The following is a 24,752-nucleotide window of genomic DNA, read 5'->3' on the forward strand; positions in this document are numbered from 1 at the left end:
GTTACCCAGGAAATCTGGCGTGAAGCATGCACCATATATAAGGTAACTCTATAATTCTCACCTGATCTGTTGGATGTTAGGAAAAGTTGGGAGGATTATAGATTTTGAGTAATTATAAAACATTTCATCTTTTTTCAAGTATTGCAGGGGATGATCCTCCTGCGAGCTGTGTGTTTAGTCAAGTGATGAACATGGCAGCCTTCCTAGGTAAGAGGAGCATGAAGAATTCGTGATGCACTTCAGTCTATTATTTTGTTAACATTGCCCCAAACTATATCAAAACAATGGAGGGCCTCGCTGATAATTTAGTATCATATCATGTCAATATGCCAAAGCCAGCTATTTGTTTTAGGAGCCTTTCCCCCCCCCCCCTCATAAATCCTTTTACTTCCTCCTGCTTGCCTTGCATTTCTCTCCTTTTGTTTGTCTTTATCATTTCAGCATACTCTGAACTTTATTTCTTTTGCTGCATGAAATAATATCTTTCATGTGCCATGAAATCCTGCCTCAGAATGTGATGTGGTGCAATACATTTGCTTTAAAAAGAATGACTTATTCATTCCTTCACTGGCAAATATAAAAAGATGCTTGGACTCTGTGATAAATATTGTTTATAGACCCTGTCTTAAGCCTAAAGAGCAGCACTGACATTAGGCTCTTGCCTTCCTCTGTGCCCACATACATTTTAAGCTGGCAAATGAGGAAAGAGGCTTAAGACAAAAAGCAACCTTTAGTGCTCCTGCCTGACCCTGATTTCCTCCACTTTCTTCAGGGCCCAAGACCTTCCCTTAATATCCCGTCCCCTAGTTCCGCAGGTGTTGCATGACCCTGTTAGTCTTCCAGAGATAGTGGTAACTATGCGTGTTCTCTCCTTGTTCAAGTCCAACTTGTACACCATCTCCTCAAGGCCAGGCTTTCCAAATATCCTTCAAAGGGTCAGCTATCTGTCACTGTTGTCACATTGTTGGGAGAAGACCAATGTCAGCTCAATCTTTCCACAGTGTTTTTCTAGAAAAGGTTCTTTTAGATGGAGAGGCTCTCACTCCAAATAAGAGATAAAAATATCATTACCAAGGGAGTTTTCAGCCTTTGTGGTACCTGTCTCTGAACGACATGACCAGTTACTCCATCTCTGTGTAAATCCTCTCCTCCTCACCAGAAAAAAAAAAAAAATCTACTCACTCTTAATGTTTTCTTTTTTAATGTTTGCTATAGGAAAGGTTATATCTCTAGAACTTAGGAAATCATGGGACCTTCTTAGTTCAACATGCAACACAAGCAGAATCAGTTTGTTCAGACAGCTCAAAACGAAAGAAACTTGGAGAACATCCCTAAAGAAGCATACTGGGGGACTTCTCTGAAGTTAACAAGATTTCTCCCTGGAATTAAGTATAATTTTGTCAGAGACTTTCCCTACCCAAGCTTCCTCAAAGTATGTCCCATGCACCTAAGCAGGAAATGTCTGGAAGGCATGGGCTACTACATGACCATGAAGAGAAGCAGCTCTTGTCTTCCTGCCAGTGCCAGTCAGGGTTTTCGTGGCCCAGATTGTCACAGGTATTGAGAAGGCTGACACTCACAGCAGCTGATGCACATGTGGGACCAGGGCTGGTCACAATCGATTTGCTTGGATACTGCCTTCAGCCTCAGAATTGTCAGGAACCCTATACTCCTTTTTTATTCTACTCTTGACACTTTCTCCTGAAAAGATCCAGTGAACTTATTCATACTGGGGCACAAATGCCTGCTAAGGAATACACTTTTTTTTTTTTTTTTTTTTTTTGGTACCAGGGTTTGAACCCAGGGGTGCTTAACCACTGAGTCACATCCCCAGCCCCCTTTTCACACTTTATTTTGAGACAGGGTTTCACTAAGTTTCTCAAGGCCTTACTAAGTTACTGAGTCTGGCTTTGAACTCACAATCCTTCTGCTTCAGTCTCCCAAACTGCTGGGATTACAGGTGTGCACCACTCTGCCCAGTGCCCGCTAAGGAATGTTTGCATTTAACAGAGTGCAAAGCCCCAGGAGTGAACTGTGAATCACAGAGTCGGGGCCTTTCACACACTCTTTGCCATCACAGTATGTAGGCCTGCAGGTTGGCACCGACTCATCTGATCACCCCACAGGGCACAATAACAATAATTAATTGCCATCATTTTTATTCCAAGCTCAAAGCTAAGTGCTTTATAAACACTACCTCATTTAACCACGAAATGTAGAAACCTGCTTTTATACAAAAGCTGTCACAAGCTGTCCTCCTTTATGGTTTAAAGAAACCAACAAACATGTGGGAGGCTACATATTCTTTTCTTTTCTTTTTTAAACAAATTGATATTTCCCAGTAGTCTTTGTTGTATAAACCAGTTTGCACAGCTCATGAGATTCACCAGTTATAAAACATATGATTAACTAATTATAAAAGCATTTCCAAAAACAAAGCAATGCAAGCAAGTTCCCCTCTTCCAGATGACATTTGTCATCATCTTATTCTTCAGTTCTTTCTACTCCACCAAGATGCAATTAAGCTTTTACCAGCTCTTGCTTGGAGGTATTGCAACATCCAGTGTTTAGTCTTTATTATCTTTCAGCATTTGAAGGACCATCTGGTAGACACAAAACTGATTAAGATTAGTGTTCAGTGGGAGCAAACCAACAATTATTTATTTATAAACTCTGGAAGTGAAAAGGAATCCATTTAGTAAAGATTCTTGTTCCACTGTGGATACTTTCATCTCCCCAGGTCTGTCCCTGCTAGACATCAGACTATTACTTTAGATAACATAACTACCTTTAAGAAATAGCCCGCACTGCCTATAAGTGACTGCTTCTCAGCAGCCCTATAGATTATAATTTATAATCTAAAAATGAGTCAGTGTAGCATTTATTAAAATTAGTTAGCAAAGATCTTTTATCTTTTTGACAGGCTAATCAAAGATTGAATGCTCAATTATTTTCTTTACAGAATTCGTTATGCTCTTTGTCCTGAATCCACATTTTCCTTTCCACTAGGGGGAAAAAAGACCTAAGACAAATTTCTTGAGAGGAATATTATTTCCTGCCCCCGGGGAGGTTGCTGAGGATGAAGCTAATAGCTGAATGATTTCAGTCACCTAATAGCAGCCTCTCTCCCTCCTTCAGCCAAAACATATTGACTGCCGTGTTCTACCGCAGTCATAAATAGGAATTATGGATGCATATAAACAGTAAAACTAAACAAAACAAAAAAGAATTGGCCAGGCACCAGTTTAGAGCTGTAATGAAGAGATGTTACTCAGAGTTTTGAATTTTAAAAACCTAGTCGGTCTCAAAATTAAAAAAAAAAAAATATACAATTTTTCTATTTATACTCTTAAAATAGACAGGAGAATTAAATAGGGGGCACATGTATAGCAAAGATTCTACATACTCAAAATTTACATTTTAAAACAAGATTTTTAATATCTTTTAAAAACCATCTAGTAAAACCTAATTTTCTTCCCACTGTGATACTTGGGCTTGAACATGTTAGACCAGTACTCTACCACTGAACTACATCCTTAGCACCTTTTTAAAAGCTTTTATTTTGAGATAGGGTGTTGCTAAGTTGCCCAGGACTTGTGGTCCTCTTGCCTCAAAAAAAATTTTTTTTTAAATGAAACTAAACAGCATGTCATGTTCATCAGGTGAACATGGTAAAAGTTGGTCAGCATATATAATGATGCCATTGAAATTGTCCTCTTGCCCCAACTGTCTTTTTCAATAAGGTATAAATAAACTACCACTTTGTTGACAATGGACTTCATAGTTTGAATCTGACTTCATTTAAACCAAAAGTTAATACGACTGTTTATAGGGTCAGTCTCTTCATTTAGTTTGCCATTCTAAAAATTCAAGTAGAATCTGTTTTAAAAGGAAATTATGCCTCATCTGAGCTGATTAATAATGGAATTAACAGGAGAAAAGGGCAAAGTATGGTGTTCGGAACGAAGAGTGCTGGGTTGAATTATTGGCTCCACATAGCTTTCTGGTTCCTGTGTAATTTCATCACTTGCTCATGGAAAAGTGTCTTATCACCCATGTTACAAATAGGAAGCTTAGCATTACTGGGACCAAGACATGATACAAGTCCCGTGTTTACTGGCAAGAAATAGTTAGCTCAGAGATTGACCATCAGATCCCTTCCCCTGGGCATAGGGACTAAACTACATGGGTCATTGTGAGGAGCTATATGAGGGATTGGGTTTCACCTAGGCTAAGGTTCCAGCACGGTCTTATTCTACAATTAATTAAATGGCCAGCAGGGAGTTCCCAAAGTAATATGTTTCACTAATCATTTTTAAAAGAAATTAAATGTGCCACCTTGGTATTTTGTCATTACTCCCTTACAGCCATGCAGAATTAATTAGCAAGTAAATCCCATGGTGCCCTGCATTGAACTCTCTAGTCCTAATCTAATGACTTCTTTATCAGCTGACCAAGTTATGTCAGAATGCTGTATGTGGAATTACTCCTGCCACCACTTCCTTCTCCTATTCTCATCCTAAAAATTAATAACAATGTTTACTTTTCACCTTCTAGGATAGAAGTAGCTTTCACCTTCTAACTATAGTTATTATTAATAGACTTCTGAAGTAACTCCTAACTAGGTAGCTCAAACCAATTGTTTGAGCAACTGTTGTCCACTGAAATAGAATTGATTAATTTTCTGATCCATAGTGGGCATTAGGTGAAACATGTACTAAAACTATATCAAGGCTGAATAAGTTGATATTTCACAAATCATGGTTTATCTCTATTTTGGTTCCAAAATCCAATTAAGATCCAGTATTATTCCACTCTGTGATCAGAGGTACTTGGAACCAAAAGCCAACTCTTTGAGTTCATAGCCTGACACTATGAAATTTAGCATCCTTGGAAAATGCAAATGTATGGAAGATTTTTTTTTAACTAATGATTATGGATAAGGGCCTGTAATCAAGGCAAACCTTTAGTGAATAATTACCAACATAATTGCTAATATAAATAGGGTAATTCTTGAATTTCTGTCTTCCCTGCTGAACCTTAATGTCAAAATTAATTGTCTTAAGCAATAGAAACTGCATTTCCTTATATGTACATAGAATTTATATTAATTAAAAGATACAATTTATATTCATTTCATCATTTGTAAACCATTCTCTTCCAGCTTTTTGTATCTATATGAAAATATCCCTGCACTAAGTCTCTAATAAAAGGTGATTATTAGACTAGTGGCTTGAGTGGTAACTGTCCCCAAGGTTACTATTAGAAGTCAGATTTGAAATACAAGTAACTTCCCTCATTTTCTCTTCAAGTTCTTAAATACCAAGTTACTTCAAAAGATAGAGTGGCCTTTTAAAAGAGTATTATAGAGGTGTGGCATGGAACAAATGAGATAGGGTGATTAATATCCCTTGAAAGAATTGAGTCTTCTTGATGTACCAGGTCTGATTTTGAGTACACACCAACCTCTGTCCCCACCATCTTTGGTGTTAGGATGCAGATTTCATGAACATGATTACTTTAACTGCTCTAATTTGAATTGTCTTGGTCCTTTGACAATGAGCACCTACTGGGAGCATCAAAGGGAAGTGAAACTAAAACCAATAATGAAGGGATTTGTACACTTTCCTTCCTATCCCCAGGGATGGTTTCTGGCCCAGGGAACACAGGTTTGCCCAGATGTGGTTACCTTGACCTCTCCCCCCACCTTCCTAACACTGTTTTCTAACACTGTTGTAAGCTAAAGGATGGCTGATATTAATGAATTCCAGGTCTTTGTCCCCATCTCATTTGTTCTGTGCCACACCTCTGCAATGTTCTCTGAGGCCAGTCTGCCCTTTGCTGACCTTGTTTTTGCAGACTCTGAACAACACTACTAAAAGTTCTGTCATCCTTGCATCACCCCCATAATAGACAGCACTGCTGCTTCAAGTCCTCTTGGCTTCCCCCAGGTGGTGTCACCACAAATCTAAATAATCACAAGCACTGCATGGAAAGTGTCTTTGTAAAATTGCCTGTCCTTTCAGAGACTTAAGATGGAGTATGATGCAAAGTTGAGTTGTGCACGTTGTGGGTGGAGAACTCTGCCTCATAGTAGGTGAATGATTTACATTTTTTTTTAATTTTAAGATTTTGCTTTATTCCTAGCCCTTGTGGTAGCTGTTCTGCGCTTCATACAACTGAAACCAAAGGTTTTAAACCCATGGCTGAATATTAGTGGATTGGTGGCGCTGTGTCTGGCTTCCTTTGGAATGACCTTACTTGGTAATTTTCAGGTACTTCATTTGGCCTTTTTCACCTCCCTCTCATATCATTAAGGCCTTCACTTGTATGATTATTGCAGCTAGTGAAGTCTAGTCACGATGTGTTCCATATTAATTTTTCATCAACCTTAAAAACAATTAGGAACAGTGGTTCTCACTGTCACAGGCTCTCCAGCAGCCAGCCCTCTGAGCCAGTTCTTGTCACACATGTGAGACATATGAAAAGTCTGCATATGAATTACAGCAAGGCTATTGTAAGAAGTAGCTATTAATAGTTTTAGACAAAGAATTTGGAAGTGGGTCACACTTTTTATTAAAAATAGCAAATTGCATCCTAATGTGTCTTTCTAGAAAACTTAGGATCATTGCCTTTTTATAATTAAACACCACATATTCTATTTGATGAATGCTTACATTTCAAGTTAGTAAGCCCCCATGGAATCCAGTTTGAAAGCTCAGAATTTCTCTAGAACACCTATAACTTGTATAAAGACATACTAATCCTAATCTTTCTTCCTAGAAATTTAGAAGCTTAAGATCACAATCTGCAAGAATAATTTCCCTTGCCAATACTATCACCCACTTCTTGTCCTAAATGACTTAATTTATTGCAGTAGTTGACTGATCTTCCTGCCTCCATTCCCTCCATACCATCCTCCAACCTATGCCATACATACTATTGCTTCAGATTTTCTCCTTGTGAGCAAACACTGATCCTGACACTCCTCCTGTTTCTTAGATTTGAAATACAAATGGTGTAGGCATTCAAGACCCTCAGCAATCTAATGAGCATTCAGGAAATGTTCTTACTGAAAATCTGGTAGTGGATTTTCTAAGAGCATGTCCTGTCTTAACTCTCACTCCTGCTAATTCATTAAGCCAGGATCACATGTTCCCCAAGACTTCCTCTTGGGGACTAAATAAGTATTTTTTCACTTGATGAGTTGTTTGACAGGCAGTTCCACAAATTCCTCAAACTATTCTAAATCCCATCACATATCAAGTTAGACAACCAGAAAGCTGCATTTTTAGAACATATTTGTTAGGGTAATGAATTATCAAGAGAGTATTTGAGATTTTATCCTGTTAAGATCCAAATTGTGGGCTTGGGGTTGTGGCTCAGCGGTAGAGCACTCACCTAGCGTGTGCGAGGCCCTGGGTTCGAACCTCAGCACCACATAAAAATAAATAAATAAATAAAAACAAAGGTGTTGTGTCCAACTACAACCAAAACAAAATAAATCTTTTTAAATTTTTTTTTTAAAAAGACCCAAATTGTTAGGGCACAGAGCATTTTTACTAGAATCTTCTTGGGGGCCTTTCCCTCACTTGCCTGCCTGTGCTTCAGGTGCAGGTAGGTTGTAACATGCTCAGTGATGATCAGTTCTCTTGACCATGGTTTTGATGAGTTAAGTGCCCATTTGGATCTATAGTAAAGTCCTAGAAGCACAGAGATGGGACAGTCTTGATGAACCACAAATAATCAAAATTATGAATGAATGACAGTAGATATAAAGAACACTTGCAGGAATATCTATAGGAAACAAACAAGGAACAAACAACAAAGTAGTTCCCTGTGGAGAAACCAGGTGGATGATGTATACTGGCTAAGAGACTTTTCAATCTACACCATTTTTTTTTTTTTGTAAATTTTAAAAGTTTGAACCACATAACTATTATCTATTTTTAAATTTACATTTAAAATGGCAAAAAAGGAAATGAAATAGATTGCATATGGCACAGAAAACCAACATCCTAGGGAAATTTAATTTGAGGAATCATTATTTTTAAACAAATTTTGAAGATATATTTTTTGAATTATGAGGAAAAAGTGGTTTCTTTTCTTCCAAACAAGGGGATGGGCCTAGATGGGAGAATGAACCCTATAGCTAAAAACAATACAAAAAAATTATAAAGGAGAAGTAATATTCATTTGATGCAAAAGCTATTCACAACCATACTAAACAACAAAATGATATTTTACAGCATGGTTTAAAAGCTATCCCTTCAACAATAATTTTATTTTCCTATATGTATGACTAAATTGCATGTAATTACAAAGAGAGATTTAAGTGTTATATACATTTTTTTAAATAAGTGGGATGATTTGAAGATTTTATATCTCTGTCTCCCAAATGAAATAACCCAGATGACTTTCATTTAACCTACTGACTCTATAAAAGCCTTGCCTATCAATCTTCAATCCTTTTATCTTTTAATGAGTCTCTAAATAATGACCAAGCTGGTAGATGGCAGTTTTTCTTATTACTACAGTAAAACAAAACTCAAAGAATTCTCCTGAATGGAGTTGGACCCATCACACAGACAGGTCAGTTTTATAGAAGTAAAGAACAGCCCAAGAGTGATTAGTTGTCTATGCCAATTCAATCTTGACTTGACCAGAATTGGTTATCCTATCTTTAAAGAACAGATCCTGTGTCTTATTTTCTTAGCCTGGAGAATAAACTTGGGAATGTAGGCTTGTACGAACTTTGACATTTCCTTTTTTTGTGTATAACTTGTCTGGTTTTTTCATTTCCTTTCCCAAAAGGCTTTTCTGAAAAAAATCGATTCAAAGAATAGATGACCACTTCCTAAGTGGTTTTCCTGAATGAATGTTTTTAAGGTTTGGGGTACTGTTTATTTCCCTTCCTCTGCAGAGTTTAAACCATTTGAGACTAGACACAAAGACCCAGTGGAGATGGAGGACTCTCATCTTCCTAAAATCTCTCATCCCAGTATTGAGATATCTTTCTCCCCTCGCATATTTCATCAGCTTGCATTGTCTTCTTTTCTAAATGGGCTCCCACATGCCATGGTCTGTTCATCCCTAGCTCACAAAGGATGAAGAAATCCATAATGTGGGAACCTCCTTGACTTTTGGATTTGGCACATTGACCTGCTGGATCCAGGCTGCATTGACACTCAAAGTCAACATCAAGAATGAAGGACGGAAAGTTGGAATTCCGCGAGTTATTCTGTCAGCATCTATCACTCTCTGTGTAGTCCTTTGTATCCTTTGAATGTGAAAGGTTCTTTACTAGTGAGATTAAAACACAGGTAAGTTGTTTGTGAGACAGTTGCCATTCCCAGGATGTTGGGATAACTCTCACGTCATCTCAGAATCTTTTTTTTTTTTTTGGTACCAGTGATGGAACCCAGGTGTGCTTAACCACAAAGCCACATTCCCCAACCCTTTTTATATTTTATTTGGAGATGATCTCACTAAATTGCTTTGGACCTCACTAAATTGCTGAGGCTGGCTTTGAACTCACCATCTGCCTGCCTTAGCCTCACCAGCTGCTCTGATTAGAGATGTGTACCACTGCTCCTGGCTTCATCTCAGAATCTTCAAACAAAACAGAAAAGTAAACAAGTATGAAAACCAAAACTCTCAGGTTAGTTTTTCATGCTCAAGAGAGATGGAGAACTAAGAGCAAGTTCTGCCATCTTAAGATTGTTTCAATTTGTAGGAGTGGTGTCACGCATTCTTCCCTCACTAATGACAGAAGTTTCCTTTTGTGAAAAACATACAATACATAACCCAAAGAGAATGGTAATTTTTCTCCATCTTAAAAAGTTTTATTATGATTTAATTAAGCCTTGTTATCTAATTTATTAATTCTAAAATGAATTTCAAGGGACTAGGATGTTTATATCTTTCAGGAAAATAAGCCTTTCTGGGAAACAAATTCAAGAACTAGATTGTCATTGCATGTGTAATTTTCCTAAACAAATATTTGAGGATTTAGGATGCTCTTCCTTTCCTTCCCTCAGAGTTTGAACCAATTGAGAACAGACATAAGGAGACAGATGGGGAAGAAGAAATGAGCCTTTATTCTAGGAAGTTTGGAAAGAATGCTGCAGGCCTCATCTCTTACACCCTGCAATTCAACTTACCCATCCAGTAACAAGCATAGAAACCAGGGAAAGGCAGAAAATGGCTCACTCCATGAATCCCAGACAAATCCCAGAGATAGCTGGTTAGGATGGAGCACTGGCCCAATACAAGCCGACCAGTTCCAATCCCACCAGTCAGATCAGTCATCCCGGGTGGAGCTAAATCCACAAGTGTGCCTTCTAATAGTTCCTCCTTCTCCTCAGGAAACCAGAGAAGGGAGTCAAAGTTCCTAGACGGTTAATTACACACAATTATACATCTTTAATCACCAGTGCTTACTGGGCACTTAACCATGTGTACAGCATAATTCTCAGAAATTTTAATGTATCAAGGTACCTTTTAATCCTTATTTGAAAGGTAATAATGGGATCACAGGCTAATTTTCCCAAGATCCCACAAGTAGTATATAGTGTATCAAGATTTAAACTTGCACCAGTGAGGTTGTGTAATCCCAGCCGCTTAGGAGGCTGAGGCAGGAGAATTGAGTTCAACCAGCCTCAGCAATTTAGCATGGCCCTAAGTAACTCAGTGAGACTCTGTCTCTAAATAAAATACAAAAAAGGGATGGGAATGTGGCTCAGTGGTTAAGCGCCCTGGATTCACTCCCCAGGAACATGCTTCCACCCCTGCCCCTCCAAAAAAGATATAAACTTGGGCTCAGTTCTTGCCCTCAGTTACTGCACCATTTTCTCCCTAGAGAATGAAAACATTTAGCTTTCAAAGACATTCTCTAATTAGTGGAACATTTAGAGCTTTTTATTTCCCTTTCCTTCACTAACGGCCATTTGATCATTTCACTGTTTTTCGGAAGCTCTGCAGTCACATTAGACAGAGGACACTTAAGAACTTAAAATCAAAGTCAAAAATCTCGCTTCTTGCCAGGCACAGTGGCATAGGCCTATAATCCCAGTGACTCTGTGAGGCTGAAGAAGGAGGATCGCAAGTTCAAGGCCAGCCTCAGTAACTTAATAAAATAAAACAGACTGTGGATGTAGCTCACTGATAAAGTGCCCCTGGGTTCAATGCCCAGTACATACACAACCAACCAACCAACCAACCAACCAACCAAAAAACTTGCTGCTTGCCAGCAACCTGATAAAAAACATAAAATCAAAAAAGTCAAAACTGGCCACTTGAGGTTTGATTTAATCATTCTCCATTAACTTAAGTTCCTATTGCTTTAGTATGAGTATGCAGACTTTAAATGATTCTGTTTTGAGCTTATAGTTGATTCTGATCCATGTCATTTTGGAACACTTAGAATACTTCTTGGTTCTTGGGTGAAGGGATCCAGGCCTTATCAAGAGAACAAAGCTTGGCTGAAATAGTTTCAATATTCTTACTTTCTGAAAATGTCCCCAAACTCTAGGCCTAAGTTCTAAAGAGAAAACTCATTCTAAGAGACATCTCTGATTTTTCTAAATAAATGTAGTCAGTCCTCAGCTTCTTGGCCCTTCATTAAAACATGCTATGAACTTTTCACCCTTTTTGGAGGTCCTAGTCTCCGTATATACAGTTGTTTATATGTATACACACTCACACACATACACACACCAGATACAGTCAGGAATAGGGTTTTCATCTATTTGTTTTTAAATTGCATGTTTTCACCTGGGCATAAGTTTTAATGTGATATTATGACGTCAGGGATTATACAGTATTGTCTAGAAGAGAATGGTGAAAATTAGAAGAGGGAAGGGGGTCACTCAACAGTATTAGAGCATAGCACAGCCCAACACAGCTTACATGGAGGTCGTTAGCAACCTGGTATGTTCAAAATTATTTCTGCAGATAGAACTATAAACCTCTGGTTGTTCATAGTGATTTTTAAAAAGATAGCTTTATGTTTTTGATTCACTAATTAACCTCGGAGTTGTAATTCTTTTGTTAATCCCACACTCCATCAGGCAGGTGTAGAGTGCGGTTGTTGAACACCTGGCCTGGGAGTCAGAGTGCTTGTGTGAATCCAGCCCTACCGACTGCTGTCCGCCTGAGTGCCTTGAGCCCAGTCACTTATTCACGTGGTCTCAGTTTCTTTACTGTTATACAACTGCAAATGATAAGAGGGTTGCTGTGAGAATTGAGAGAGATTATTCATGGAAGCACCTTTAGAAGCACATCTGGCACAAAGAGTTCAACAGTTATGTTATTACTCATGCAAATATTGGCCTTTAGCAGCTCTGGGAAGCTCCCGGTTTTGCTGGTGAGGGGATTGCTGATGAGTGTGGCTGATGAGGGTGCCCTCCTTGACTGCTTCTCCCCAGACTTCATCCTCATGGCCCAAGACATCCACATGTACGCAGCCAGGGTCCAGTGGGGCCTGGTCATGTGCTTCCTGTCTTACTTTGGCACCTTTGCCGTGGAGTTCCGGCACTACCGCTACGAGATTGTGTGTTCTGAGTACCAGGAGAATTTCCTGAGCTTCTCAGAAAGTCTGTCAGAAGCTTCTGAATATCAAACCGACCAGGTGTAACCCATCAGGTTCTCTATGCTGGTGAGGTGGGTGTGGCAATGGGGAAGGGCCCGTAGGACACACTCACCGGACGTGAGGCATCACCTCTTGACACATTGCCCACACACACACATACACACGTTCGTGGCCACATTTGCCAAATGAGCTTTTCAGGGCGAGTTATTTCTTTAATGAAAAAGCACAAGCCCTTCCTTATGTGTCAAAATTCACGCTGTTACACTGAAAATATATGCACGACAGAGCCAGAAGCTTGTGCATGATCACTCCTTGGTCCCCTCCTCCTCTCAGTATGCCTTGCTCGTCTTATCCTCTTTCCAACACCATCTCCCCACCACAGCGGGGGTGGGAGGGGGGAGGCAAATGGAACAAGAGAATAATGCCAACTCCCTAAGTTGCCTTCAGGTCCAAAGGGCTTGGAACTAGCTCACGAGGAAGCTGTGAATCTGGCTCTAGTTCTTGAATGGATGAGCGTCACCAAATTGGATGGACACTGTGTGGAGATCTGGCCCTGTGTGGCCTGGAAAAGGCACAGCTATCACTTTCCACCAATGCACTCTTCATCGTTGTTCAGTGGTCGGCTGTGTGGGTCTCAGGAAAGGAACATGCTAGACTGGAAGAGGGGAGCCCACCTGGATGATCTGGACTTGATGGACTGTGCCTGAGAAAGATCACCACTTGTGAATACTTACTAGGGACACCGTCTGCCAGGCATGGCCCTGGATGAGGGCAGCGAGGCTGTGGTTTAGTTTTTGCTTCCGTGGTATGTCATGTACAGTTTTTGTTTTCTCTTTCATGTTTACCTTTTTAAAGTAACTCTCATGGGTCTCACTTCATGGACAAAGAAAATGTAGACCAAAGGCAAGAACTGAGCTTGCTTTTGGTTCAAACGTGAAAAAAAGAAAAAAAAAAGTCACCTACAGATTTATGTTTGAAACAAAGGAAAATTTCATACAGAAATGCACAGAAGTCTGAGCCTGTGGAGGTAACTGCAAGAGCTCCTGCTGGACACTTAGGAAAAGACAGGAGTTTGAGAGCATCTGGTTATTCCAAATCAGGGAGGACTTTCTTAATATGTAGCTATTGCTCAAATCTGGTAGTTTTTGGATCAAGGGCTTTTCAAATCTGGAATTTGTAGAAGCAAAGTAAAATATTACTGCCCGACATGTGGTTTCCAGCTGATAAGAGTTGGGAACTCCAACTGTAGGTGGGTGTTTTAGGCTCTGCTTCACAAAGAGCAGAATTCCAAATTCCACATGCAGGCAGTAGGCTGAGTGGACAGATTCCCAATGAGTGCACTGTTTCCAGAAATCTCCAAATGTACTTTCTAGGGGCCTAGGATTTTGTGGAATATGTGAAAGATATTTAAAAATTTCAACCCAAACTCTTGAGCTTCCTGAGTAAGGGGGTTGGTGTCTTTTCATCTGTATCCCCACCTCCTAGCACAGTGCCTGGCACATATTAGGTGCTCAATAAATAAATGTCTGTTGAATAGAACTGTTAATCATTTATTAGTGAGGAAAAAGAAGTATTAGAGACTCAAAGATGAGTGAAAAGAGAAGATGGCTGTTTCATGTGAGACACGAGAGGAAGAAATCATGAATAAGGTTCAGATAAAGACATGGGAATACCTCTAAGTAAAATGTGAGGAAAAGAATCAAGCAGAGTATTCTGTTATAAAAAGGCATCTTACTGTAAATAGTCCAAGGTGACGTTTATTAGTTTTGAATACTGCTTTTCTGTTTTTTTCATTTTTATATTTTAAAAATTTTATCAAAGAACAAAGATTTATGAACTTTTATTTTACTCTACACAATCCAAATTAGACAGCTTTTGGTGATGCACTTGTACACTTTCTTAGGAGTATACCTAATAGCACATTTGAGCAGAATCAAGCAATGGCTAACATTATTCATTGGGATCTGGCCATTAAATAAAATTCTTTTATGCAGAATTGTGATTTCCTTGTCTCTTGCACTAACATTTCTTCTCTAATATTGAAATGTGTAAGCAGTGAGACTTGATGTTGAACTTCAGTGTTACATTGGTACGTTGTTTTCAACAACCAGTTCTCTGACTCTGGACACCAACTGGGTGTCTACAGCTCTAACTACCCGGAGTTAGTATCAGACTCCACAGGTGTAAGGGTTCAGTTGCATAAGACTGTCCCCACTTATGTCCAGATTGAGTCCAGAATTTGCTATTAATGGCTTGCAGAACTCAGGAAAACGCTTTACATTTCACTGGCTTGTTATAAATGTTACAGTTCAGGACAGGGCAGAGCAGGGGAAGGTGCATGGGGCTTCTATGTCCTTAGAGCATCCCATCCTCCTAGTGCCTTGGTGTTTATAATCCAGGAACTCTCTAGAGCTCATTCACGAGTTTATTTTATATCTATACTTCCAGTGTCCCCACCTCTTTCCTAGAAGTTGGTAGGTTGGAGGTCGAAGCACCTAGTTTTTCAGGTGACCAGCCACATTCTGAGGCTAACCAGGTTCACCCACCTAAGTCACCTCATTAGTATTAATTGATTAGTATTAATTGTTGTGATCAAAAGGGGTCAAGACAGAAGAAGACACCTCTTCCATCACTCAGTACATTCCAAGACTTCCAAGAGTTCTGTGTCAGGAACTTGGGACGAAGACACAAATATTTTTGTACCAAACCACACATTATTTAAATAAAGAACAAGATTATGAAGCCTTCTTGGAGGAAGAACATCAGCATTCAAAGGGGCCCAGACCAGGGAATCTGCATTTGAAGTGAGCATTCCTGCATGGCTCAGAGAACAAAATTGGAAATACACTAAACTATGTTTTGGAAGTTTCTTTTTTAAAAATCACTTAAAAAAATCTTTTTAGTTGTCAGTGAACTTTATTTTATTTACTTATATATGATGCTGAGACTTGAACCCAGTGCCTCACACATGCTAGGCAATGCTCTACCACTGAGCCACAACCCTATTTTTGGAAGTTTCTGAAGAAGAAAAGTTAATAGTTATTTAATGGAGAACTGACAGAGAGGAAAACTATTGTCTGTGTTATTTGCTGCTGGGTTTTCTTTATCCCTTATAAAGAAAACTTTTACATCCTTAAATTTGTAATCCTGCTGGTTATACTTGGAGCCTGGGACACTATTATTTGTCTTCAGGCTTTGTTTCAGGATTGGTTGAGTTTTGTTATCTTAACAAAACTCACATTTATTTCTCATACTAGATGTCTATCAGGGTCAGCAAGGAAGTCTGCCTGTCTCTGGCCAACCAGGCTTCCCTCATGCTTCCACAGTTGCTCATAGCCTAGAACATGTGAGGGACTGTTCACTGGCTCTTCAAGCTTCTGTAGAAGGTGACAAACACCACTTTGCTTACATTTCCTTGGTTAGGACATGTGGACATATTTAAGAGTAGCACTGCTACCATGAGCCCAGAATGGGAGGAACACCTGTAAACAGCCTAGTGACCACTACAGTATTCACAGCTTCTTTAATCATCGTTCCTCTTAAGTGGAAGCTCCAAAAAATCATTACAGAACCCATCATAACAGAGAAATGGAGGTAGGGGTTATATGTGGGGTTGGTATCATTTAATTCTCAATATTTGTCTAGATAAATAAGCAAAACTTCGCAGTTTGATCATCCCTTTGCAAACCACCCTGCCAGAAACATTTTCTCAACCTGGCTTTCAGAACATCATGCCCTGTTTCACTACCATTCCTCAATTTCCTTTGCTGGGTCTTCTCCCTGACATCCTAATAATGGAGTAACCCACAGTTCAGTCCTTGAAACTCTTCCTGTCTACACACACACTCTGGTCACCCCGTTCAGTGTTCTAGTTTTTAATATGTCCATGTGCTGACCTTTCTCAAGTTCTCCAGCCCAGGCCTCTATCCTAAATGCCAGATCTATATATTCAACCACCTTTATGAAATCTCCACTTAAAAGGTATCTCACGTTTAGCATATCTAACCTTATTCCTTTAAATGCAGACTTCCCAGTCATCTAAGTTAAGCACACTCATGTTTCAGTTGCTCAGATTGCTCTTTTCCTTTCTCTCCCTTCTCTCTTCTCTCTCACACTCCACATCTGCCAGCAACTCCGGTCTGCTCTGCGTTTAAAGTATATGACTATAGTTGTCTATTACCACCATCTGGTCAAAGCCACTACTGTCCATTCTGAATTTTTAGAATAACCCTCCAAAGTCTGTCTCTCTGCCTTCATCATTTGCTCCCTCCAACCATCCTTAATACAAAAGTCAAAATGATCTTGTTAAAAGCTAAATTAGCCAGGTGGTGCATGCCTGTAATTCCAGTGACTTGGGAGGCCGAGCGAGACAGAAGTATCTCAAGTTTGAGGCCAGCCTCAACAATTTAGTGAGGCCTTAAGCAACTTAGCAAGACCCTACCTCAAAAAATAAAAAGGGCTAGGGATGTGGCTCAGTGCCTAAGTGCCCCTGGTTCCAATCCCTTTTACATTAAAAAATAAATAAAAGAAAGCTAAATTAGTGACAGATTCCTGGCCAGCCCACTGTTCCCTGCTAAGAAGCAGCAGGAGAGGTGCTGAAACAACAGAGTGGTGGCCCGGGCAGGCTGAAGCACAGGCTGCTGTAAAGAGCCCATCAAACCACGTAGGGCCTGAGCAGCACCTCAAGGTGGGCTGGGGCAAGCCAACCTGTCCCCTCACAGCAGTCTGGCCTGCGCACAGTGTGGATGCCTGCTGAAGAAGTGTGCTCCACGCAGCGCTGGTCTCCAGACCCCTCCCTCCACCCATGGAGCATGTGTGATCCACTGCCTTTAACCACCTCCTGAGGAGCTAGGAGAAAATGGAAGGCAAACCTGAATGGGATTCAGGGCTAACCAACAGCATTAGTACTTTTACAAACCCTATCCAGCATAATTTTGGACCAATAGCATTGACCCAAGTGCTATATAAACCCCTAAACACTCAGATGGCAACCCCTGATAGGTTCTCTCGTTCCTTCAGTCTGAGTTTTGTTTCTGTGCACACTTGAAGAAATCCTACTCTTACACTTGCTCTTTCTGGTTTCTGGATTTCGTTCTTAGAATCCATGAGACAAGAACCCAGAAGAAACTGACAATGAGCTGCTGGAATCTGCTCTAACACTGGAGGGCATAGCCCACCATTAAGAGCTGTAACACTTCTTGGCTGCAGAGGCCTGCAGCTTGTGCAGACCCCACTGCCAGCAGAAATAGTGAATTGAGTTTCATCTCAAATTTCAGTTTCATTAGTTCATTACTCTTCTGCTAAAAATTCTCAATGGCTTCTCTTATACTCACTAAAAACATGAATCATTAAAATGCCCTGCAGTATTCAGCAAGACCTGCTTTTCACCTTTCCCTTTCTGTTCCAGTTCCCCTGCCTCTTTGTTTTTCTTCAACAGCCATATGTGCTCTGGCCTCCGGTCCTTTGTACTTGCTGTGGCCTCTGCCCTGGACAATCTTCCTCCATATACTTAAATCTCTCACTTTCTTCTCATACTCAGGGACCTACATTTTATTTTTTTAAAATTTTGTTCTAATTAATTATACACGACAGTAGAATGCACTTTGACACATCATACATAAATGGAGTATAATTTCTCATTCTTCTGGTTGCACATAATATAGAATCAAACCAGTCATGTAGTCATATATGTACATAAGGTAATAATGTCCGATTCATTCTACTATCATTCCTACCCCTACCTTCACTCCCCTCTACCTAATCCAAAGTAACTATTTTTCTCTAGCCCTTGCCCCTGCTTTATTGTGAATTAGCACCCACACATCAGAGAAAACATTTGGCCTTTGTTTTTTTGGGACTAGCTTATTTCACTTAGCATGATATTCTCCAGCTCCATCCATTTACTGCTGGGCCTACATTCTTACAGAAGCCCCTGAACTTCCAAATGTAACTCCAAGACCACCCAGCACTATCTATTCCTCTTTACAGCTCTATTATGCTCTAAAACATCTTTAAAACATGGTCCTGTGATAGGAATGACATTGACACATTTTACTTTGTTATCAGACTCTCTCCACCCCTAAAATACACGTTCCATGAAGGTAAAGATTTTTGTGTATGTTTACCTGGCACCTAGAACAGTGCATGGCAAATAGTTAAATGCTCAACAGATACTAAAACAAATGGATGACTGATAGTTGTTCCCCACCCGCTTTCTGGCATTTAGGAAACAATGCTAATGCAGTCAGATTTCAGAGAATACAGTTATTCTGCTTGTTCTAGCAAACAGTTCTCTATGTCTTGAGGAGGAAAGTCCACATTATAAACAGGGTTATTTCCTATGATGTCTGCAGCAACCAGTAAATGTCAAATGCCCAAGCTCTAGATAGGATTTGAAATATCCTCAGCCCCTTAACTGCATACTCTTGCACAAGACTTTAAAACCTCTCTGTGCTGAAAGGGATAAAAATCTTGTCCACTGCCTGGTCCCATTTTAGTTACTGTGGCTGCTGACTACATTGCCACAAAATGTAGGGATAAAATCACCATTTATGATAGTCACATATTCTGTGGGTCAGGAACTACAGGCAATGCCTGGATAGCTCATGTCTGTTTCATGGCATCTGAAAGATGCTGAGTGGAGGTTGGAAGCATCTGAAGGCTAGTTTTTTTTTTTTCTTATCTGGAGATCAAAACTGGCTGTTAACTTGGTGGGGGGGGGGCTTTGTTCTCCTCTGCACGGGCAAGTCTGGGCTCTCTCACAACATGAGAGTAGGTGTTCAACCCCCAGCTCTTGAAAAAAAGAGTTCTTGCATCATAACCAAGCCTGGGAAGTCACAAAGCATCATGTTTGTTGACTTCTTTTGGTTGAAGCATCATACATTTCCATCCAGACTTAAGAGGAGGGCCAATGTCATACTGTAAAAAGTAGCATGTGGAGACTGCAGGTTTAGCTTAGTGGTAGAGCGCTTGTCTAACAAAAGCACAAAGCCCTAGGTTTGGGTCCCAGCACTACCAAAACAACAACAAAAACAGCAACATAGGGTGATATCGGTTAAAATGGAAGTACAACAGCACCAAAACAAAACAAAAAAATCAGAAACAACTTTTATGGGATTCTGGAAACTAAGCAAAAATACACAGCAAAGCAGGGAACACTTACTAAAAAAAAATCTCAGTAAAAAAACAGGGCTTTGTGGTGTTTTAATTTATCTAGGTACCACTTCTGTGATGGCCTTGAAGATAACAGCCTATTTCTGGTGCTGAGTGCCATAGCAAGCAAAGTAATGCATCTTATTTGTGAAGAATTGTGGTTGTGTGGGCTGTTGTAACAAAATAATATAGATTGGGTAGATATTTCTCAGTTCTGGAGTCTGGTAAGTCCACCAAGGTCAAAGTGATTACATTTCCAGCAAGAACTCTCTGGCTTGTAGGTGCTACCTTCTATGTCCTCATGGGAGAGAATAAACTCTGGTGTCTCCTCTTCTTCTAATAAGGTTACCAATCTTATGAGATTAGGGCCCCATTCCTATGACTTCATTTCATCTTAACTAATACTTAACTCCTCGTCCCCAAATGTAATCACATTTGTGGGTAGGACTTCAATATATGACTTTGGGGGACAATTCAGTCCATAGTAACCTGTCTTGTAGCTCCTTGGAGGACCTGCTCAAATGATGTTCCTTTAACTTACCTAACTTGGAACTCTGCCAGTTCCCAAATATTTTAATTACAGCTACCTGGAATAATGAGTAACACTGAGGCAAACAATAAATGAACCAAAAACTTTGGCAAGAAAGGCTGAAGAATGAGATGTTTTGGTGAATAAGGGCTCTGAAAAGCCTAACAAATTCTTGCTGTTATGGGTTAAATTTGGTGTCCCTCTTCCCCGCCCATTCAAAATATGTTGAAATCCTAATCCCCAGAAACTCAGAATACAATCTTATTTGGAAAATCATTGTATATATAATTTAAATGATATTACACGGGATTAGGATAGGACCCTAATCCAGCACAGCAGTTATAAGATACAGATGCAGGAAGAATGCCATGTGAAATAAAGTAGAAATTGGATTAATGCATCACTATATCAGGAAATACCATGGACTATTCACTATCACCAGAAGCTAGGAGCCAAGGAACAGATTCTCAGTGCCTCTTAAGGAACCGACTCCTGACAACTTGATTTCACATATCTAGCATCCAGAACTGTGAGAGGATAAGTTTCTGTTGCTTTAAGCAAACAGTTTGTGGTTCTTGGCAGCTCCAGGAAACTAATACAATTTAAAGACAGAGAATGGCAGAATGAATTTTAAAACATAACCCATTATACACTCTCTTCAAGAAACACATTTTAGATTCAAAAACATAAATAAGTTGGAAGTAAAAAGATGGTAAAAGATATTCCATGTAAACAGAAAGCTGAAGTCACTCTATTAATATTAGATAAAATAAACTTTTAGACAAAAAGTATTATATGAGACAACGGACACTACAATATCAAAGGGCCAACCCATCAAGAAGTCATAAGAATTTTAAACACACACACCACACACATTTTACAACAGAGCATCAAATTATATGAAGGGAAACTGGAATTGAAGGGAAAAATATTTTAACAATAATAGATGGAGAACTCAATACCTCACATTGAATAACAGTAACCAGAAAGAACATCAACAAGGAAACAGAATATTCAAGTAACATTATCAACCAACTAGATCTTAACAGACACGTATAGAATACTCCATCCAACAACAGCAAATTACATTCTCCAGTGCATAAAAAACATTCTTCAGAATAGGTCTTAGGTTAGGTCATACATTTAAAAAAATGAAAACTGTACAAAGGATGTTCTCCAAGTATGATACAATGAAATTAGAAATCAACAGTAGACAAAACCTTAGAAAATTCACAGATATATAGCAATTAAACAATACACTCTTAGAATAGTCAGTGTGTCAAGAAGTCACAAAGGAAATCAGAAAATACTTTGAGACAAATATATATAGAAACACAATATACTCAAATCTATGGGATTTGGTGAAATCAGTGGTTAGAGGAAAATTGAGTTATAATGCTTATGTTAAAAAAGAAGAAAGAATGATGGGATGTGGTGGTATATACCTGTTCATTGACTCAGCAGGCTGAGGCAAGAGGATTGAAAGTTTAAAGCCATCCTCAGCACCCCCTGAGTACAATCCCTAGTACCCTTCCTCATCTAAGAAAGAGAAGATTGCAAAACTACTACCTAAACATCTTAAAGATCTAGAAAAATGAGCAAACTAAACTCAAAGCAAGCAGAAGGAAGAAAATAATGGAGAGGGCTGGGGATGTGGCTCAAGCGGTAGCGCGCTTGCCTGGCATGCGTGCAGCCCAGGTTGGATCCTCAGCACCACATACAAACAAAGATGTTGTGTCCGCCAAGAACTAAAAAATAAATATTAAAATTCTCTCTCTCTCTCTCTTCCTCTCTCTTAAAAAAAAAGAAAATAATGGAGAGTACATATAAACAAAATAGAGAACCACAAAACCACAGTTGATTCTTTGAAAAAACCAGCAAAATTGATAAATATTTAGGTAGACGACATATTCTCTCTTCAACTTGAACTAATCTTTCAGCCATTACCAGTACTCTCCTGAAACTGTACTTGTCCAATCCAAGGGCCACTGCTAATCTCAACTTCCTTGAATTCTTACCAGTGCTTGATGTAAGTTCTCCCTCCTGTTTTGACTTGTGCCATTCTCCTGGTTTTCATTCCTCCATACCAATCCTTTTCCTTTGCTGTCCTCCTTCCTTGCTCAAACTCTCATGTTGGAACTTAAAAGCTCAGTTTAGGATCCCAAGGCTTTTCATAGCATTTCTTTGCCAATAAACTCTTGAATTAGATCTCCATCCAATCCAGGGCCCTGAACTCTAGACTTACATCCAATTGTTGTTTGGTTATTTATTTATTTATTTATAATCAATATCAGCATTGGCTTTTCACATTGTGTCAGTGACACTGCTGGTTTTGAGTGGTGCCATCTATCCAAGCTAAAAACCTAGGACCTATCTTTTCAAATTCAATTAATCAAGAACTGCAGTCCTTGACATTTCTGAAACATATTCTGAAAGTGCCCACTTCTGTTTTCACCATTATCACCCTAAGGCAAGTTGCCACCCTCCTTTATCTTTACTGCTGTAAAAGCTTCCTATCTTAGATCCAGCAACTGGCTCTGTCAATTGTCATTGCACCTGCTAGTTGGAGGAATTGGAAAATTAAAAACATTTCCCAGATACTGTTACACATTGAGTCCTGGGCTGAAGTTAGATACTGTCATTGAAACGCAACATAAACACAAAGATTATAAAGAGAAGCAAGACAGCGGCAACTGGCATGCAAGGTTGCAGAGTTGTGAGTTTGGAGGCCCAGCATTCCGATGTGTGGCCACCTTTGTGACTGTGAGCAGCAGTGGCAATGTCCTTGATTCCACAGTCCATTGGTAGTTCTCCTAACTATTCCCCCTCCTATTTTCTAAAAATCTTACCCCTTGTTTACTCAACTCTGGCATACTTAAGTGGTCTTCCTGTTGGCTTTTAAGAATAAATGACCTTGCTTATCTGTGATCCATTCTCCACCTCATAAAGAATTACTTAAAAATGTAAATCGATCCTATAATCCCCTGCTCAAATCCTGTGGTGACTTCCCACCACACTTAGAATACAATGCTGAATTAGGAAAATGGGGGCTGGATATCCCAAGAATCAGAGGTTATATAAAAAATACTACAAATAGACAACAGAAATAAATATCTACCAAATGCTATCTTAAATTTTGGTCCAAACTGAACATTTGGAAATAGATTTATTGTAAGTATTTAGAGCTTTTTCTTAAGTCTGAACTAAATTGTTTTTAAAGTCCTTTTTCTTTGTAAAGCATTGTAAATGCTAATAATCCTGTTAATTATTTTTCTTTTTAACTGCATGTTACATTGAAATAAAAACAAAGTAAAATGAAAACAACAACAACAACAACAACAAAAAACACAATTCAAACACTTTACTGGGGTACCAGCCCTAATCATCTGGTTTTTGTGTACTTTTTGACAGCATCCAGGCATTGGCTTCCCAATTCCTGGAATAGGCCAAGTTTTGCCTCAGATCTTTGCTGTACTATGTTCCATCTGCATGAAATGATTTCTCCTAGCTTCTTCGATATCTAGTCTTTCACATTCAGATGAAAGGTCATGTTTCGCATTCCCTGGTAAAAAGTATAGCACTTGCTTGCATCTAGTTTTTTTTGTTGTCATTATTGACTACAGTCCCTCTCCTCTAAGAATATATGTACTACGGCAGTGGGGAATATGACCCTTCACAGTAGATTTGGGGTTAATTTGTAAGGAGAGTGAATTTTACTTCTATTAGAGTTATTCCAAGTATATTAGCAAAATCTGCAAAGTATTCCCAAATCTTAGGTTGAGAATAATATCATTTTGCCTTCAAGGCATGGGTGGTAGGATAGCAAATTGTTTTGGCACATTCTATATTCAACTTTTATACTCTGATAGGAATGAAAAAAAATCTGAAAACAAGCCTTTTTTAAAACACTACTGCTGGAAAAACTATTTACCCCAAATCACTGTTTTTAAAAATGCACTTTAGGGGATAAGGAGAGGAAGAATATTAGTGGGTGGATTTCATTTGAGAACATTGCCATTTTTTTCCACAACTAGTCTGACTCTTGCAATATCATGCTGTTGGCTTTTAAGAATAAATGACTTAGGACTGGGGTTGTGGCTCAGTGGTAGAGCATGTGTGAGGCACCACATAAAAAAAAATAAACAAAATAAAATTGTGTCCATCAATCATCAAATAAATGAACCATACTCATTCCCTGCCTCCTAATGCTCCATCTGCTGGCCTAGTTTTCTGGAGAAACAGCACCATCTGCTGGGAAAAGTGTGTCATGAATCTGTCTCAGGAATAGAGATCAATCTCTGCTTATGCAATTCCCTACTTGGGTTATAATCAGCAACTAAGATAAGACTTCCAGAAGGCCAAATAGGAAAACTTTGTACACCAGAAGTGCTGATATAATTAGAGAATACTCAATGTCACAGTGAATCCCATAAATTTGTACAATTAATATGCATTAATAATTATTAAAAGAAAAGATTA

General features: G+C 39.2%; 1 protein-coding gene across 2 annotated transcripts in view; it reads left to right on the forward strand.

The window, feature by feature from the left end:
- The window catches only part of Tmem150c (transmembrane protein 150C), a 65,353-nt gene extending 50,773 nt beyond the window's left edge, over positions 1–14,580 (forward strand). Inside the window, exons 4-9 of one of the 2 annotated variants that reach the window (XM_026409006.2) lie at positions 10–42; positions 140–207; positions 6,148–6,275; positions 9,098–9,275; positions 12,429–12,663; positions 13,040–14,580. In XM_026409006.2, the coding sequence (XP_026264791.1) occupies positions 10–42; positions 140–207; positions 6,148–6,275; positions 9,098–9,275; positions 12,429–12,637 (616 nt within the window). In that variant the 3' untranslated portion in view covers positions 12,638–12,663; positions 13,040–14,580. Of the gene's footprint in view, positions 1–9; positions 43–139; positions 208–6,147; positions 6,276–9,097; positions 9,276–12,428 lie in introns of both variants that reach the window. The other variant, XM_026409005.2, reaches the window with a different exon arrangement.
- The last annotated feature ends 10,172 nt before the right edge of the window (positions 14,581–24,752 follow it).

This window comes from Urocitellus parryii, chromosome 10 (assembly GCF_045843805.1).
Source record: "Urocitellus parryii isolate mUroPar1 chromosome 10, mUroPar1.hap1, whole genome shotgun sequence".
In the NCBI taxonomy this organism is placed as follows: Eukaryota; Metazoa; Chordata; class Mammalia; order Rodentia; family Sciuridae; genus Urocitellus; species Urocitellus parryii.